This window comes from Narcine bancroftii, unplaced genomic scaffold (genome assembly GCF_036971445.1).
Source record: "Narcine bancroftii isolate sNarBan1 unplaced genomic scaffold, sNarBan1.hap1 Scaffold_160, whole genome shotgun sequence".
Lineage (NCBI taxonomy): Eukaryota > Metazoa > Chordata > Chondrichthyes > Torpediniformes > Narcinidae > Narcine > Narcine bancroftii.
Window position 1 is genome coordinate 11,999,726 of NW_027211895.1, and position 18,144 is coordinate 12,017,869.

Sequence of the window (18,144 nt, forward strand, 5' to 3'; positions counted from 1 at the left end):
AAACAGCAATAATTACAGTAATACCAAAGACAGGGAAAGATCCACTCGCACCAGCGTCATATAGACCAATATCATTACTTAACACAGATTATAAGATAATAGCTAAACTATTAGTAAACAGATTTGCAGATTATGTACCTAAAATGGTAAATCTAGACCAAACTGGATTTATTAAAAAAAGATGGACAACAGACAATATTTGTAAATTTATTAACTTAATTCATGCAGTAGAAGGGAGTAAAGCGCCAACAGTAGCAGTTTCTTTAGACGCAGAGAAGGCCTTTGACAGAGTAGAATGGAAATATTTATTCAAAGTATTGCAAAAATTCAGTTTACCAGAGAAGTATATTAATATATTATATAAGGCGCCATTGGCGAAAGTGACAGTAAAAGGATATATATCAAAGCAATTTAATTTAAGCAGATCAACAAGGCAGGGATGCCCACTATCACCTTTATTGTTATTGTTAGCTATAGAACCACTAGCAGAATTGATAAGAACAGAAAATAATATAAAAGGGATAAAAATAAAAGATAAGGAATATAAAATCAGTCTATTTGCGGACGATGTTATAGTATACTTAACAGAACCAGAACTATCAATAAAGAATTATATAAGAAATTGAAGGAATATGGAGAAGTGTCGGGTTACAAGATTAACGTAAATAAAAGGGAAGCAATGCCAATGAATAATGCGGATTTCTCAAAACTTAAGAAGGAATCACCATTCAGATGGCAAATGCAAGCAATAAGATACCTAGGTATACAAATAAATAAAAATCTCGGCCATCTATATAAACTCAATTATTATCCATTAATGAAAAAATTACAGGGCGATTTAGAGCATTGGAAAGATTTACCACTAACACTAATAGGAAGGATAAACTGTATTAAAATGAATATTTTCCCAAGGATACTATACCTATTTCAGGCATTGCCAATACACTTGACAGAGAAATTTTTCAAGGAGTTAATGGAAAGGGGGAAAACCGAGGATAGCACTAGATAAATTAACAGAATGGTGCAAACAAGGAGGCTTACAACTGCCAAACTTTAAAAATTATTATAGAGCCGCACAATTAAGATACCTATCAGATTTTTATCAAACAAGGGAAAAGCCAGATTGGAGTAAATTAGAACTAGATAAAATAGGGGAAAAGATACCTGAACACATATTATATAAATGGGATGAAAAATTGGTACAACGTAGGAGTTCTCCAGTATTACATCATCTGCTCAAGATTTGGAAGAAGATTCATGTAGAAAGGAATAAAACAAATTACCAATTACCAAAACTAATAATGACGCAAAATCAGTTACTCCCTTTTACAACAGATAACCTTTCCTTTAGAGAATGGGAGAAAAAAGGGATCAAAAGAATAGAAAATTGTTTTTCAGGAAATAGATTATTATCCTTTGAACAAATGAAGGATAAATATAATATAACTCAAGATACAGTGTTGGCAAATTACCAATTGAGATCCTACTTGAAGGACAAATTAGGAAGCAGTCTGAGTTTACCAGAGGGAAGTAACTTTGAATATGTGATTACAGATCCAATGATAATCAAAAGATTTATAACAAATATGTACATTAAACTGCAAGAAAAGAGAATGAGGAAACAAATGGTAAAATTAAACAAAAATGGGAACAAGATTTAAATATAAAGATAAAGAAGGAAACATGGGAGAAGTTATGCTCTGGAACGATGAGAAATACAATAAATATGAGGTTACGTATGATACAATATAACTGGATACACAGGCTATACATTACACCTCAAAAGTTAAATAAATGGGACCCAACAGTATCTGAGAGATGTTTTTGTTGTAAAAAAGAAATGGGAACAACAATTCATGCAATCTGGACATGTGAGAAAGTAGAAAAATTTTTGGAAGATCTAAACCAGATATTAAATAAAATTACAGAAAACAATATACCAAAAAACCCAGAGATCTTCCTCCAAAGTAACATAAAAAATAAAGAATTTGGACTTGATTTGGATGGTGCACAAAAAAGATTTGTTAAGATAGCTCTAGCCGTAGTAAAAAAATGTATTATGTCAACCTGGAAATTGGAAGATAATTTGAGAACACAACAATGGTGTGTTGAGGATGGAGCGGAGACAACGCTTCCACCAGCGTTGTCTCCGCTCCATCCTCAACATTCATTGGAGCGACTTCATCCCTTACATCGAAGTACTCGAGATGGCAGAGGCCGACAGCATCGAGTCCACGCTGCTGAAGATCCAGCTGCGCTGGGTGGATCACGTCTCCAGAATGGAGGACCATCGCCTTCCCAAGACCGTGTTATATGGTGAGCTCTCCACTGGCCACCGTGACAGAGGTGCACCAAAGAAAAGGTACAAGAACTGCCTAAAGAAATCTCTTGGTGCCTGCCACATTGACCACTGCCAGTGGGCTGATATCGCCTCAAACCGTGCATCTTGGCGCCTCACAGTTTGGCGGGCAGCAACCTCCTTTGAAGAAGACCGCAGAGCCCACCTCACTGACAAAAGGCAAGGGAGGAAAAACCCAACACCCAACCCCAACCAATCAATTTTCCCCTGCAACCGCTGCAACCGTGTCTGCCTGTCCCGCATCGGACTTGTCAGCCACAATCGAGCCTGCAGCTGACGTGGACATTTACCCCCTCCATAAATCTTCGTCCGTGAAGCCAAGCCAAGAAGATTCCATTAGAAAAAATAACAAATCATTTAAGAAATAATATTGAAATATTTGAACTAATATGGGAGCCATACATGAAACACAATAGAGAAAACCTACCGGGGACATCTACCACCTAAATTAACGAAAGGAGAAGGAAATGAAAAGAATTGACTCAGTGGAATTTCTTTTTTATTTTTACTGAATGACAACATTGTTTGACTGGTTTAATGTCTCTTAGATTTTGTACTTTAAATGAATGGGGGGGAGGTAGGGAGGGTGGGATGGGAGGAGGGAGGGGGGGAGAAAATGACACTGTATATATTTGAAAAGGAAAATGTATGTATCTTGGTCAGTGTGGTTTATGGTGTGAAAAATAATTTTTTTTTTAAAAAACTCTTCAGCCACACATTCATCTGCCACAACTTCCTGCTCTACCCTCTCTGGCATGTGGTACAGGCAGCGATCCTGAGATCACCACCCCTGAGGTCCTTCTTTTTAACATTCCCTAACTTCCTATATTCCCTTTTCAGGACCTCATCCCTACTCCTATCTATGCCATTGATCCCCACATGGACCACAATATCTGGCTGCTCCCCCTCCAGCATGCTGTGTGGTCCATCAGAGATGCCCCTGACCCTGCACCTGGGAAGTATCTAAAACATATGCTTATTAATGCAGACCTCCAGTAGTTCACTAGTGCTGCTCCAGATGGTTTACACCAGGGGGAGGGGAACCTGAGGGCCAGAGGAGTGGAGGTGGAAAAAGTTGATGTGAAAATTACATGCACTGTTAGATGTCAACAGGTTGAATGTGTTGGAAATATTTTCAGGTGCATCAATGTAGGAGTGTTGTAGGAAAGGCAGACGAGTTAAGAGCATGGATTGGCACATGGAATTATGACATTGTGGGCATTATTGAAACTTGGTTGCAGGAGGGGCAGGACTGGCATCTCAATGTTCCGGGCTTCCGTTGCTTTAGACGCAATAGAACGGTGGGATGGGTGGTGAAACGGGGAGGAGTGGCATTGCTTGTCAGGAAAAATATCACAGCTGTGCTCAGGCAGGACAGACCAGATGGCTCATCTACTGAGGCTATATGGGTGTAACTGAGGAACGGGAAAGGTATGACCACACCCATGGGATTGTATTATAGACCATCCAATAGTCAACGAGAATTGGAGGAGCAAGTCTGTTGAGAGATAGCAGACAGCTGCAGGAAACAAGGTTGTGATAGTCGGGGATTTTAATTTTCCAAATATTGTCTGGGACTCCCACACTGGAAAAGGGCTGGATGACTTGGAGTTTGGCAAATGTGTTCAGGAAAGTTTTCTAAAAACTGGATCTCCAATTAGGGAATGAGACAGGACATATATGTAGGGGAAGATTTTGGGTCCAATGATCATAATACCTTGGCATTTTAAAATTTTTTTACATTTTAAATTTAGACATACAGCATGGTAATAGTTCATTTCAGCCCATGAACCCATACACCCAATTAATCCAAAATCCCCGGTACGTTTCAAATACTGGGAGGAATCTGGAGCCCTTGAGGACATGGGAAGAAGGTAAAATCCTTACAGTTAGTGAACCCTGGTCCCGATCACAGATGCTGTAACAGCATTGCTCTAATCACTATGTAATCTGTACCATGTGGTTTCAAGATAATTACTGTCCGTATGAGGATAGGTCTGGACCTCGGGTTGTGACCAATTTTGAGGAAATGAGAAAGTATCTAGAATGTGTGGATTGGGATAAGTTGTTTATGGACAAGGATGTGTGAGGTAAATGGAGGATCTCCACAGCCCCTGCCTCATGGCCAGCCCAAATCTTACACCCCCAAGGACTTGCGCACCTGTGAATGTGTTTTTGTGCAAAGGGGAGTGCACCGGGCACCCCTCTAACGGCCATACAAGGAGCTGGACAGAGTTGTCAGGCATAATGGGTCGATGTGTGTATTGGACATTGCCAGCAAAGAGTAAACATTCACTCTCGACTGCCTGAAACCTGTCCATGTAGATAATAGCTAGCCAGTTGAAAATCAGCCCCTACCACACAGAGGTGGGCCACCCAAAGTGGCAGCATACACTCCGATCACCAGTTATGGGGGTGGGGGGAGGTCGTGTAGAGGCCGACGGATTGAGTCGTGACCCAGTTCACAAAATGGCCAGCGAACACTGCAATTGCAAGGGTCCCACTTGGACCAACGGCCGTCATCCTGCGTAACCTCCCACATAGTGGGAAACAGCAGGCAATGGCGGGAACCCCGGCCAGTTGGAGTCCAGTCTTGTGATGACATCACTCTTGTCGTCAGAGGCAGGGAGTGAATATAAACAGAGCTGGCAGAGCAATAAATCAGTTTTCACCCTCAACTCAACTGTGTGTGTGTCATTCTTACTCCACACTTCACGTAGCTTGCATGCTACAAGCATTTTAATGGCTCTCTGATTTTTTAGGAATTACAGTAATTACAGCTGTAGAAAATGATTCAGAGAGAGTTTGGGTTTTAAATGCTAATCAATTACATTCATGATGAGGGGTGTAAGGAGATCCTTAAATTCTTTGTAAAAATCTGGTAGGAAACCATCCTCCCCGGGTGATTTATTGGACTATAGTGAGTGTAAGGCTTTTTCAATTTTTTGGGGGGTAATGGGAGGTCAAGATTTGCTTGATCTTCTTGGTCAAGTTTCGGCAGTTTAACAGTGGATAAGAAGTCATCAATCTTGGTCAGGTCTTCTGGGGATTCTGATTTATATAAATTTGTCATTGATTTGTTGGATTATATGAGTTGAGCTCATTTCAGTCTAAACTGAATTAATTGTTCTTGAACTGTCCTCTGCTTTCAATTGCCAGGATAAGACTGTGATTTTTCTCCCAGTTCATAATAACTTTTGTTTAGTTCTCAGAATTTTTTTCAATTTTAGAAGTTTGTAATGTATTGTACTTGTTTTTTGTTGACAAGCGCTGGACTGTTGAAACTCCTTTTCCAATTTCAGCATTTCTGTTTCCAGCCCTTCTCTGTCTGCCATATATTTCTTTTTAATACCTTTTGTATGTGAGATGAAGTGTCCCTAAGATAGGCGTTTAACATGACTCGTAAAATAAAACTATTGGAAGCAGAAGGACAGTTTATTTCACAGAATAACTTTACCTGATAGGAACATAGGAAGTAGGAACAGGAGGAGGCCGAAAATGGCCCATCGAGCCTGCTCCGCCATTCAATACGATCATGGACGATCTAATTTATGACCTAACTCCACCTACCTGCCTTCTCCCCATATCCCCTAATTCCTCTATCATGTAAAAATTTATCTAACCAAATTTTAAATATGTTTAATGAGGCAGCCTCAACCACTTCCCTGGTTAGAGAATTCCAAACATTCACCACTCTCTGGGAAAAACTATTTTTCCTCATCTCTGTCCTAAATCTACTCCCCTGAATCTTGAGACTGTGTCCTCTCGTTTTAGTTTCCCCGGCCAGCTCAAAAAACCTTCCTATATCTATCCTATCCATACCCTTCATAATCCTATATGTTTCTATAAGATCTCCTCTCTTTCTTCTGAACTCGAGCGAATAAATCCTAGATGATTTAATCTTTCATCACAAGTCAACCCCTTCATCCCAGGGATCAACCTAGTAAACCTCCTCTGGAACGTCTCCAAAGCCAGTATATCCTTCCTCAAACATGGAGACCAGAACTGGACTCAGTACTCCAGGTGTGGTCTCACCAGTACCTTATACAGTTGCAACATTACCTCCCTACTCCTGAATTCAATTCCTCTACCGATGAAGGCCAACATTCCATTTGCCTTCTTAATAACCTGCTGCACCTACAACCTAACTTTTTGCGATTCATGCACAAGCCCTCCCAAGTCCCTCTGCACAACAGCATGCAGATCTCTAATAAATTTGCAAAATTCTGGTTTTTGAAGTAGGTGAGATAGAATTGGCGGGGTAAAGGGGGTGTAGCTTTGCTTGTCATGGAAAATATTACAGGGGTGCTTAGGCGAGATAGATTGGAGGGCTCGTCAAGGGAGGTGGTGTGGGTGGAATTAAGAAATGGGGAAAGAGAAGTTACACTTATAGGGGTGTATTACAGACCACCTAGTGGGGAGCGAGAAGTAGAGGAGAAAATGTGTAAGGAAATAGCTGAGATTAATAATAAGCACAGGGTTGTATTAGTGGGGAATTTTAATTTTCCTAGTATAGATTGGGAAACACATTCTGTGAAAGGGCTGGATGGCTTTGCGTTAGAGCTTGTAAAATGTGTGCAGGATAGTATTTTGCAGCAATATGTTGAGGTGCCCACTAGAGAGGGGGCAATGTTGGATCTACTGTTGGGGAATGAGATAGGGCAGGTGATTGAGGTGTGTGTTGGGGAGCACTTCGGATCCAGTGATCATGGATCCATTAGTTTCAACATAATTATGGAAAGGGATAGGTCTGGTCCGATGATGAAGGTTTTTGAGTGGGTGACAGCCAGATTTGATGAAATGAGAAGGGATTTGCAGGGAGTGGTTTGGAATGATTTATTTTATGGAAAAGGGGTGGAGAATTGGAGGGCATTTAAAGGTGAGATTTTGAGGGTGCAGAATCTTTATGTTCCTGTTAGGATAAAAGGCAGGGCCAGAAGTTCAAGAGAGCCGTGGTTTTCAAGGGAGATTAGAAAGTTGGTTCAAATCGAAAGAGGGGCCTACATTAAATACAGGAAGCAAGTTATGTACGAGATGATTGGAAAATACATGGATTATAGAAAGAAGCTTAAGAAGGAAATTAGGAAAGTGAAAAGAAGGTACAAGGTGGCTATAGCGAACAGGGTGATAATAAATATAAAGGGTTTTTACAAATATGTAAATAGAAGAAGAGTGAAGGATAAAATTGGTCCACTAGAGAATCCGAGTGGACAACTGAGCCAAATGAGATGGGGGAGATATTGAACAAGTTCTTTTCTTCGGTATTCCCTAGGAAAAGGATATGGAATTATGTTGGATAAGAGAAGCAAAAGGGGTAATTATGGAAAACATAAGGATTAAGAAAGAGGGGGGTATTGGAACTTTTGAAGCATATAAAGGTGGATAAGTCTCTGGGTCTCGACGGGATTTTCCCCAGGACCTTAAGGGAAGTCAGGGAGAAAATAGCTCTGATGGTGATTTTTCAAAAGTTATTAGAGAGGGGCATCGTGCCGGAGGATTGGCGTGCTGCAAATGTGGTTCCTCTGTTTATAAAGGGCTCCAGGTGTAGGCCCAGCAGTTATCAGCCAGTAAGTTTGATGTCGGTGGTGGTTAAACTAATGGAAAGTATTCTTAGAAATAATATATATAAGTATCTAGAGGTGCAGGAATTGATCAGGGACACCCAACATGGGTTTGTGAGAGGAAGGTCATGTTTGACAAATATTGTTGAATTTTTTGAGGAGGCAACTAGGAAGGTTGATGAGGGTAGAGCAGTAGATGTAGTCTATATGGATATTAGAAAGGCCTTCGATAAGGTTCCACATGGAAGGTTAGTGAGGAAGGTTCAGGTGCAAGGGATTAATGTTGAGATAGTCAGATGGGTTCAACACTGGCTAGAAGATAGGCACCAGAGGGTCATGGTAGATAACTGTCTGTCAGGATGGAGGCTGGTTACGAGCAGTGTACCTTAGAGATCAGTGTTGGGTCCCTTGTTGTTTGTCATTTACATTAATGATTTGGATGAGTGAGTGGTAAATTGGATGAGGATGATACAAAAACAGGAAGTTGTGGAGAGTGAAGAAGATTTTCAGAGATTGCAGAAGGATTTGGACGCGTAGAAGAGTGGGCTGAAAGATGGCATTAGGGAATGCAGTGGAGCAGAAAGATCTGGGAATAATGGTGCATTGTTCTTTGAAGGTGGAATCTCATGTGGATAGGGTGATGAAGAAGGGTTTTGTTATGCTGGCCTTTATAAATCAAAGCATAGAATATAGGAGTAGGGAAGTGACGTTGAGACTGTTCAAGGCATTGGTGAGGCCAAATTTAGAGTACTGCATATAGTTCTCTGTCCCCAAATTGTAGGGAAGATATTAATAAGGTAGAGAGGGTGCCGAGAAGATTTACTAAACTGGATTGCAGTATCTAGATGACAAAGAAAGAATGAGTTGACTGGGTCTTTATTCATTGGAGTGTAGAAGGTTGAGGGAGGATTTGATAGAGGTATTTAAAATTATGAGGGGGATAGATAGATGAATTCGCTCTTCCCCTTGAGTGTAGGTGAGATTGGAACAAGGGGTCATGAGTTAAGAGTTAGGGGGCGTATGTTCAGAAGTAACATGAGAGGGAACTTCTTCACTCAGAGAGTGTTGGCTGAGTGGAATGACCTTCTGGAAGAAGTGGTCGCAGCAAAGTCAATTTGGTCATTTAAGGAAAAGTTGGAGTGGTATATGGATGCGAGGGAATTGGAGGGTTATGGGCAAAGTGTAGGTACATGGGACTAGAGATCACTTAGATCGGTACGGTCTAGAGGGGCCAAGATGGTCTGTTTCTGTACTGTAATTGTTATATGGTAGGATTCAGATGCCATCTATATGTGAGTAAGTTGGTTTTTCTGGCATCAAAGGCAAATGATCCGATAGGGTTCTAGATAGTTATTCACTCTAATGTGCTATGAATTAACTGTGTTGTATCATCTTAGCTTGGGAATCATGGGGGAGGGGGTGGGTGGTAAGAATTTTGCCTCCACACATCTGTCAAATTTAAATCTTTCATGAAAGCCAAAGGAGTCTTGGCCGCTTTGATTTTGGATACTATCCTATGTTGACTTATCTAAGAGACAAGGATAGGTCAGAATCCAAACAGAAAGTGAAGTCACCCCTCCAAGTATATTTGTCTTGAATAAATGTGGAGGAAAATCTGAACACAAAGGGTTAAGGGTTCACCCATAAGTTGCTGACAAGAACATACAAGAGTCAGTTGCATATTGCTTAAGTGGAGGCAGGGAACCTCAAGGTAGCCGCCACTTTTCCGTTTTACCTATAGCCTGTTGCTGAGATGGATTCTGCTGGATTTTGATCAGTGAATAGTTTGGTTCTTCATTTTTTTGCTCATATTCTTTCTATTCTTGCTCGTTTTGAGGCAATTCTGGGTGCTTTTAATGGTGTTAAATTAGATTTTCCTGTGCTGTAATGTTCTGTGTTCATGAGAGCAGCCAGAGAGTGGTGATGGTTGATTGCCTCTCTGACTGGTCTGAGGTCTGTGACGAGTGTTGTGCCTTAGGGATCGAAGCTGTTGTATATATCAATGACCTGAATTAGGGGTCTCCAAAGTGGTCGCTATCGACTCCTGGCAGTGCAGACTGTGACTTTTGTACTGCCCCTCCCACACAGTGACTTTTTTTGGAATATTTTATTTATAATTTTCCAGACTTGGACTCAAAGAGCTTTCAACAATTGTCAGTGACCTAGACAGTGATTCCCCCTCAGTACTACCCCTCCCACAGTGAGCCCCCCCAGTACTACCCCTCCCACAGTGAGCCCCCCAGTACCACCCCTCCCACAGTGAGCCCCCCCAGTACTACCCCTCCCAGTGAGCCCCCCAGTACTATCCCTCCCTCAGTGAGCCCCCCAGTACTACACCTCCCACAGTGAGCCCCCCAGAACTACCCCTCCCACAGTGAGCCCCCCCAGTACTACCCCTCCCACAGTGAGCCCCCCAGTACTACCCCTCCCACATTGAGCCCCCCAAGTACTACCCCTCCCACATTGAGCCCCCCCCAGTACTACCCCTCCCACAGTGAGCCCCCCCAGTACTACCCCTCCCACAGTGAGCCCCCCCCAGTACTACCCCTCCCACAGTGAGCCCCCCAGTACTACCCCTCCCACAGTGATTCCCCCTCAGTACTACCCCTCTCACAGTGAGCCCCCCCACTAATGCCCCTCCCACAGTGAGCCCCCCCAGTACTTCCCCTCCCAGTATTGCCCCTCCCACAGTGAGCCACCCCCTCTCAGTACTGCGCTACATTAAGAGTATCTGATGCCCTGTCCCTGGGCTCCGAGTTTTCATGAGAAAAGCAACTCTGTCAGTGCAGAGTCCACAGGGTTTGATCCCAGTTGCTGGGTGGATGCCTTGTGACGGAGTGGAAACCCTGGAATGAGTGGAGAGACTCACCTGAAGGAGGAGGTGGTATTTGAGGACTCTTTGCATGGGCACGACCAACAGATCTCGCAAAGTGAACTTCCCGTTGTTGGCTCGCCTCGCGCACTCCTGTACAACAAAGTGGTCACGTCAACATCCCCAGCAACGATCTCTCAACAGGTCGGGGCAGCACGGACAGGCAATGGGACAACGTGTAGTGGGAGAGTGGGTGCTGAGATACAAGCAAGAGGCCACGAGATTCTGGTGTTGGGAAGACCAACCTGCAACCTGTGGAATATTACGTTCCAGAGAGTGAACCCACACTGTGGATTGAATTCACACATATATGGATATTCGTCATAGATTTGAAATGAGCCTGTGGGATATTTACTCATGAGATTGTTAAATCACACTGAATGATTTTAATGACTAATTTGCACATCACTAAAGGAAATTAAACTCTGGTTTTTGAAATCATTTCGATGGTCGGGCGTAATTTTCATTTTCTGGATTGTGGGATGATACTGTGGGATATTCATGCTCAGTCAACATATGGAATATTAATAGTTCAGGTTTCAAATTGCACTTCCATGATCGAGATGAAATCACACTGTGAAATCCATCTCTGGATTGTGAAATGTCACGGTGGGATATTAACTGCCAGATTGTGAAACCGCACTGTGGATCATGACTCTCCGTATGGGGTTCGATGGTAAATAATGAATGACCTGAGCAAACAAACTGAGTTAAATAAGAAAATCTGCAGGTGCTGGGATAGAGAGCAGTACCCAAACATGCTGGAGAAACTCAGCAGGTCACGCAGTTTCCACAGAAAGGAAAAGGGAACCAATGTTTCAGGCCTGAGCCCTTCGTCAGGAATCAGGAAAAACAGGTAGATGCCTGAAATAAAAAGAGAGGGAAAAAGGAGAGGAGGGGGAAAAGAAAGGGGGGCAGAGGTTAAAAGGTGGGTACAGGTGAGAGGGTAGAAGAGAAAGGTGAGGTGATGTGGAAGTGGGCACAGGGCTGAGACAGGTAGCTCTCTGATGGGAGAAGGAAGGGCAAGGGTGGGGAGCTGGAGGAAGGGGGGACAGAGGGAGAGCAAATAAACACACTCTATGCGATTGCGTGGCTTGTTCCACAGAGCTGGACCTGAGACAGAGTGGACAAACACACTTGAAGAGTTGTACCTCCAACTTCAGTCGCAGCCCCTGTCTTGATTTACTGATCTCATCCAAGCATTTAATCGCATCCTCCACCTTACAGCAATACTCGCCATAAATCAACAGCCTGCAGAGGGGAAGGACGCAGAGAAAGAGAGAGAGAGAGAGAGAGAGAGAAGGGCGTGTGGAAAATAGATCATGGAGACATGCAGACACGGAAGAAACGAGGAGAGGGAGAGAGAGAGAGAGAGAAAAGAAGAGGGTGTGGAAAATAGATCATGGGGACAAGCAAACATGGGAGAAAGGGAGAGAGAGAAAGAAAGAGAGTCAGGAAGCAAGACAGTGATAAACACAAATTTAGAGAGACAGACAGGTCGAACGGAAAGATGAACAGATGAAAGCAGAGGAAAATAAACAGAGGGAGAGAAAGCAGACAATGAATCAATAAATTCAAAGGGTTTTTCACCATCCTGATATCATCAAACAGCTTGCAGACTGAAGAGATCTGGGTGCATGCATAACATAGCTAAAGCGTACTGTGACAGAGTATATAGATATGTTTTTGGGCAATAAATTGGGGCAGGGTTTTTAGTGCAGGTCACATACAAACACTTTAAAACATATCATATTTAAAATATTGGAGCTCTGCTCATGCTAGACATATCGGGGCCTCACAGCTTTTGCAAGAGCTTTGGAGAGTGCCCAAGAAACATCACTAATGGATTGTTGTTTACAAAAAGGCAACAGATGAAAGAACTTGTTGGAGCCACAGACAGTTCTAAGAGGGTCCTGTGGTTTTGCAAGCAGAGAGAGTTAAACAGTCTTTTTCTCTGTGTGAGAGAGAGACCCAGAGATCACTTCTACGGTGTTACAGTTGGCAACAGCAGCTGGGACTGGAACAGGACAACCTGGCAAGCTTGTGGAAAACCCCATTTGGAAGACAGGTTGTGAGTGCTTAGTTCAGCTTGGTCAAAGCCTTTATGGTTCATGCAAGAGGAGAGGACTGGCTGTCTAATGTTTCACTTGGAATAAGAGAAACAAGAAGGAACTATGGTGACCTGAAAGAAAGAGGTTATCATCTGGAGAAACCTGATGGGGTAAGTTTCTTCAGCAAGACACTGAAGTGGCTAGGTGTCCAGCGTACAGCAAATCTCTCTCTGAAAACCGACAATAATCCTCCTGAATGGAAAACATTTACTTTTCAAGCACCAAAGCCTGGGAAACTTTTTAAATGTTAAATTCTGTGCACAGTATAAGATTGCCTGCAACTAGTGAACTTGGAGGAATGAGAAGTGAGATTGGACTATGAATCAAAGACTGTAACTCCTCTCTCTGTAACTCCTCAATGTTTAACTCCTCTCCGTGACTCCTCACCGTTTAACTCCTCTCCCTGTGACTCCTCACCCTGTAATTTCTCAATGTTTAACTCCACACCCTGTGGCTCCTCTCGCTGTGACTCTTCACCCTTTAACTCTTCACCCTGTGACTTCTCTCCCCGTGACACCTCTCCCCCGTGACTCATCTTCCTGTGACTCCTCACCCCATGACCTCTCCCCATGGCTCCACCCCATAACTCTTCACCCCGTATCTCTTTTCCCTGTGACTCCTCTCCCTGTGACTCCTCTCCCTTTGACTTCACCCTGTGACTCCTCACCCCGTGACTCCTCTGCCTGTGATTCCTCTCCCCTTGACCTCTCCCCATGACTCCACCCCATAACTCTTTTCCCTGTGACTCCTCTCCCTGTGACTCCTCTCCCCGTGACTCCTCTCCCCATGACTCTTCTCCCCGTGACTCTTCACCCCGTGACTCTTCTCCCCGTGACTCTTCACCCTGTATCTCTTCTTCCTGGGACTCTTCTTCCTGTGACTCCTCTCCCGTGACTCCTCTCCCTGTGACTGTCTTACTCCATTTTTTATGTGTGGATTTACTGGATGTATAACATGCAAAACAAACCTCCACTTTACTTCAGTACGTGATAATAAATGTAAACATGAAACTTGAAATGTGAAAAAGTCGACGCACTTAAATCTTTCCTCTCTCATTTTAAATCTATCTTCCTCGAGTTTTAGAATCCTCTGCTTGGGAAAAATGCTGTGGTCATCAACCTTATCTCCGTCCCTCATGATTTTATTATACTCCCCTCCTGCCCCACTTGCCCCCCCACCTCCTCGTCAGCCTCCAATGGTCCTCAGAAAGTGCATAGAGGAAAGCAGTCAGTTACCTTTCCTTGTACCTGAGGAAGATCTGGAAGAGGTTCTGCTGATTTCTGGACATGATAACGGACTTCATTTCCATATTCATATCCCTGTGGATGTTAACCAAAGCCTGGGCAGAAGGAGGAAGCATCTCAGTAGACAGAACATGGAACATGACGATTTCTGCACCAAACATTAAGCCCCTCCACTGTTGCCCACACTCCCATGCCCTGGCCCCCTTCCCCCCTGCTCTCAGCTCCCACTCCCAATCACCATGCCTGCACTGGTCTGACCTGTACTCACTGCCTCACCTCCATGTTGATGAAGATGGTCTCCATCTCAAACGCCGTCAAAACCTGCCGCATTGGAATCATGAAGTGCTGCAACAGAAACCAAGGATCATGTGAGAGCCCCATTCTGTGAACAACCCCCCCCCCCAACCTCCTGATAACCCAAGAATCCCTCGGAAACAACGAGAACCACAGTGAGGTCACTTCCCACATGGAAACAAGTGATCGGAGGACCAGGCGGAGTGAGGAGGGTCTGGGATGGGATGGGTTCGCCTGATGTCAGTGGTTGGTGAGATTCCAGAGCCCATTATTAAGGATGAGGTTTTGGGGTACCTGAAAGTTCAAGATAAAATGGACCAAAGACAGCGTAGTTTCTTTACATTTTTCAACCTTTTAAATGTGGACATACAGCATGGTAACTGGCCCTTCCAGCTCACGAGTCCGTGCCACCCAATGACACCCCATTAACCTTCACCGCTGGTACATTTTAAACGATGGGAAGAAACCTGAACCCCCGGGGAAAACCCACGCAGACACGGGGAGAACATACAAACTCCTTACAGACAGCGTGGGATTCAAACCCCAGTCCCGTCACTGGCGCTGTGCTAAACGCTGAGCCAACCAGGTCGCCCTAACTCAGGGAAGATCTCGCCTGACAAATCTGTTGGGGTTTCTTGAGGAAGTAATGAGCAGGACAGACCAAAGAGAGTCCATGGATGTTATTTACTTGGATTTTCAGAAGCCTTAGACAGGTGCTGTACATGAGGCTGCTAAAGAATATCATTGCACATGGCACATGGAAGGATGTGCCGGCACTGCAGAGGGTCTGGACCAGTCTAAGAGAATCATTCTGGGGATGAGAGAGTTCATGCATGAGGGGCATTTTAATGCTCTGGACCGAACTCACTGGAGTTTAGAAGGATGAAGTAACGCACTGAATATTAAAGGGGCTGAAAACAGTGGATGTGGAGAAGATATTTCCTGTCATGGGAGAGTATGGGACCAGAAGGTTCTGCCACGCTCTGAACAAAAGGACGTCCATTTAGAACTGAAATTTTTTCAGCCAGAGAGTGGTGAATCGGTAGGATTCATTGCCATGGAGGGCTGTGGACACTGTTGTTGGGTAGATTTAAAGAGATGCTGACAGGTTTTCAATCGGTAAGGGTATCAAAGGTTATGGGAAGAAGGCAGCTAGAAAACATCAGCCATGATTCAAATGGCGGAGCAGACTCAATGGGCCAAATGTTTCCAATGTTATGAGGTTTAAGGATCATTTCCCATGGGAGGGGAACCTGGGATTGTTTCCCACGGTAGGGGATTCTAGGACAAGAGGACTTTAGGATATAAGGGCATCAATTTAAATCAGATGTGTAAAAATTTCCTTTGTCAGAGGGTCATGAGTCTGTGAAGCTTGTGCACATGCATCTGTGGAAGTGAGGTCATTGGGTGTAATTAAGGCAGAAATTGAGAGGTATTTGATCAGGGCATCAAGGGTTATGGGGAATGCGACTGAGTGATAACAATCAGCTCATGATTAAACAGCCGATCAGACACGACAGGCCAGAGACATCTCATGTTCTTGTGGCCGTATTGCCTATTTATGCTCTCATCTCATGGTAATGGCTTGGGAGTGTTTGGAAGGATGTGGAGTGTGGAGGGGTTTGGAAGGAATGGAAATAGAATGATGAGGGGTGTGTTAGTGAGATGGAGGGTGAGACGAGTGTAGAAGCAGTCAACCCATCAACCATCCCACTCCGATTACCTTCTCGATGGATTCCAAGGTCTCGGTATACCTCTCTTCTGTCTGTTTAATCTCCAGCAGGCAGCAGATGCGGACATCTGTCTCAGTTAGTCTCTACACAAGGACAAAGGCCGTAATTCACACAGGAATCTGCTGCCATCACCCACAATGTTATCCACATCTTAAGGCTTTCAGGAGACAAGGAAGCCCCAAGCTCCCCAACAAGAACAAGACATCAGATGTCTGATACCCAAGACATGATCTTTGACATAGTTAGGCTGGTCCCTAACGTTCGACTGCATGGATCCAGGGAGATCTGGCCAGTTGGATTCAGAATTGGCTTGATGATGGCAGAAACCGTGTGAGAGAGACAAGGGATGTTGTTCAGGTTTGAAACTTTCATCAGATACAAGAGAAGTAGACCAAGTGGCTCTGTCATTTAATTATGAGCTGATCCATCCACCCACTTAGCCCCACTCCCCAGCCATCTCCCCGTAACGCTTGATGCCCTGGTTAATCAAATCACCCAACAACCATACTTCCACAGCCACCTGTGGCAGCAAGTTCCACAGACTCACGACTCTCGGGCTCAAGAAATTTCTTCATATTTCTGATTTAAATTGATGCCCTTTTATCCTGAAGTTGTGGCTTCTTTTCCTTGACTCCCCGACCATGGGAAACAACTTTTCCACATCAACTTTGCCCAGGCCTTTCAGCCTTTGAAATGCCTTTATGACTCATCCTGGAAGTGAACCTTTAGGGGACCCTGCACAAGGTCTCCCAAGTCCCTCTGAATTTTGAATTTTCTCTCCATCTAAATAATAGTCTGCCCGTCTCTTTCTTCTGCCAAAGTGCTGGACCCTCCACTTCCCAACGTGGTATCTCATCTGCCATCACTTTGCCCATCTCCGAATCGATCCAAATCTCTCTGCAGCTTTTCCGTGTCCTCAGCACCACCTCCCCTACCACCCATTTTGGTGTCATCCACAAATCTCACCACAAAGTCATCTATCCCATTATCCAACGTAAAAAGAAGCGGCCCAACACTGACCCCTGCGGAACACCACTAGTAACGGGAAGACAATCAGAATAAGATCCCTTTATTCCCACTCTGTTTCCTGCCGATCACCCAATTTTCTACCCATGCTGGTATTCCTCCTGTAATTCAATGAACTCTCATCTTGTTCAGAAGTCTCGACTGTGGCACCTTTTCGAAAGCCATCTATCCCATTATCCAATGTAAAAAGAAGCGGCCCCAACACAAAGAAGCGGAACAGGCAACCAACCCGAGTGATGTGCCCTAGGGATGAGCGCTGAGCCCACTGTTGTTCATCATCGATATTAACAATTGGGAGTCGGTTTGCAGATGACACCAAATGGTCAGTGGGAGACGTTATCTGATCTTACAACAGGACCAAAGTGTACTGGGAAAGCAAACAAGGAACAGCAGAAGGAACTTCATACGAACAAGTTAAACTTTGGTAGGTTAAACCAGGGCAGAACTAGCGTAGCGCCCTGGAGAGATGCAATTCCCTGAAAGTGACAGCACTGGCAGATAGGGTAGTGAAGAGGGCATTTGGCGTGCTGGTCAATGAGATGCCATGATGAAGCTGTACTCTTTCTCTTTGGCTTGGCTTCACGGACGAAGATTTATGGAGGGGGTAAATGTCCACGTCAGCTGCAGGCTCGTTTGTGGCTGTCAAGTCCGATGCGGGACAGGCAGACACGGTTGCAGGGGAAAATTGGTTGGTTGGGGTTGGGTGTTGGGTTTTTCCTCCTTTGCCTTTTGTCAGTGAGGTGGGCTAAACATTGGTGAAACAACACGTGGAAGATTGTGTACACAAATGGTCACCCTGCTCTCGAACACATATTAACCTGGAAAGGTTCACAAGAATGTTACTGAGACTGGTAGGCTTGAATTTCAGCTTGTACCCTCTCTTATCGGTTATCCTCTGTTATCTGGCAACTCTCTTGGTCCGGCACGTTTGGGTACGCGCCACT

At 44.2% G+C, this 18,144-nt stretch overlaps 1 protein-coding gene across 2 annotated transcripts in view; it reads right to left on the reverse strand.

Moving 5' to 3' along the window:
* The window catches only part of LOC138750515 (guanine nucleotide exchange factor VAV3-like), a 280,714-nt gene that overhangs the window by 145,759 nt on the left and 116,811 nt on the right, over positions 1-18,144 (reverse strand). For both annotated transcript variants that reach the window (XM_069912593.1, XM_069912594.1), the window contains exons 6-10: positions 16,165-16,257; positions 14,424-14,492; positions 14,139-14,242; positions 11,944-12,043; positions 10,790-10,885 (exon numbers count right to left, since the gene is read on the reverse strand). In XM_069912593.1, coding sequence (XP_069768694.1) covers positions 10,790-10,885; positions 11,944-12,043; positions 14,139-14,242; positions 14,424-14,492; positions 16,165-16,257 — 462 coding nt within the window. The remainder of the gene's footprint in view (positions 1-10,789; positions 10,886-11,943; positions 12,044-14,138; positions 14,243-14,423; positions 14,493-16,164; positions 16,258-18,144) is intronic.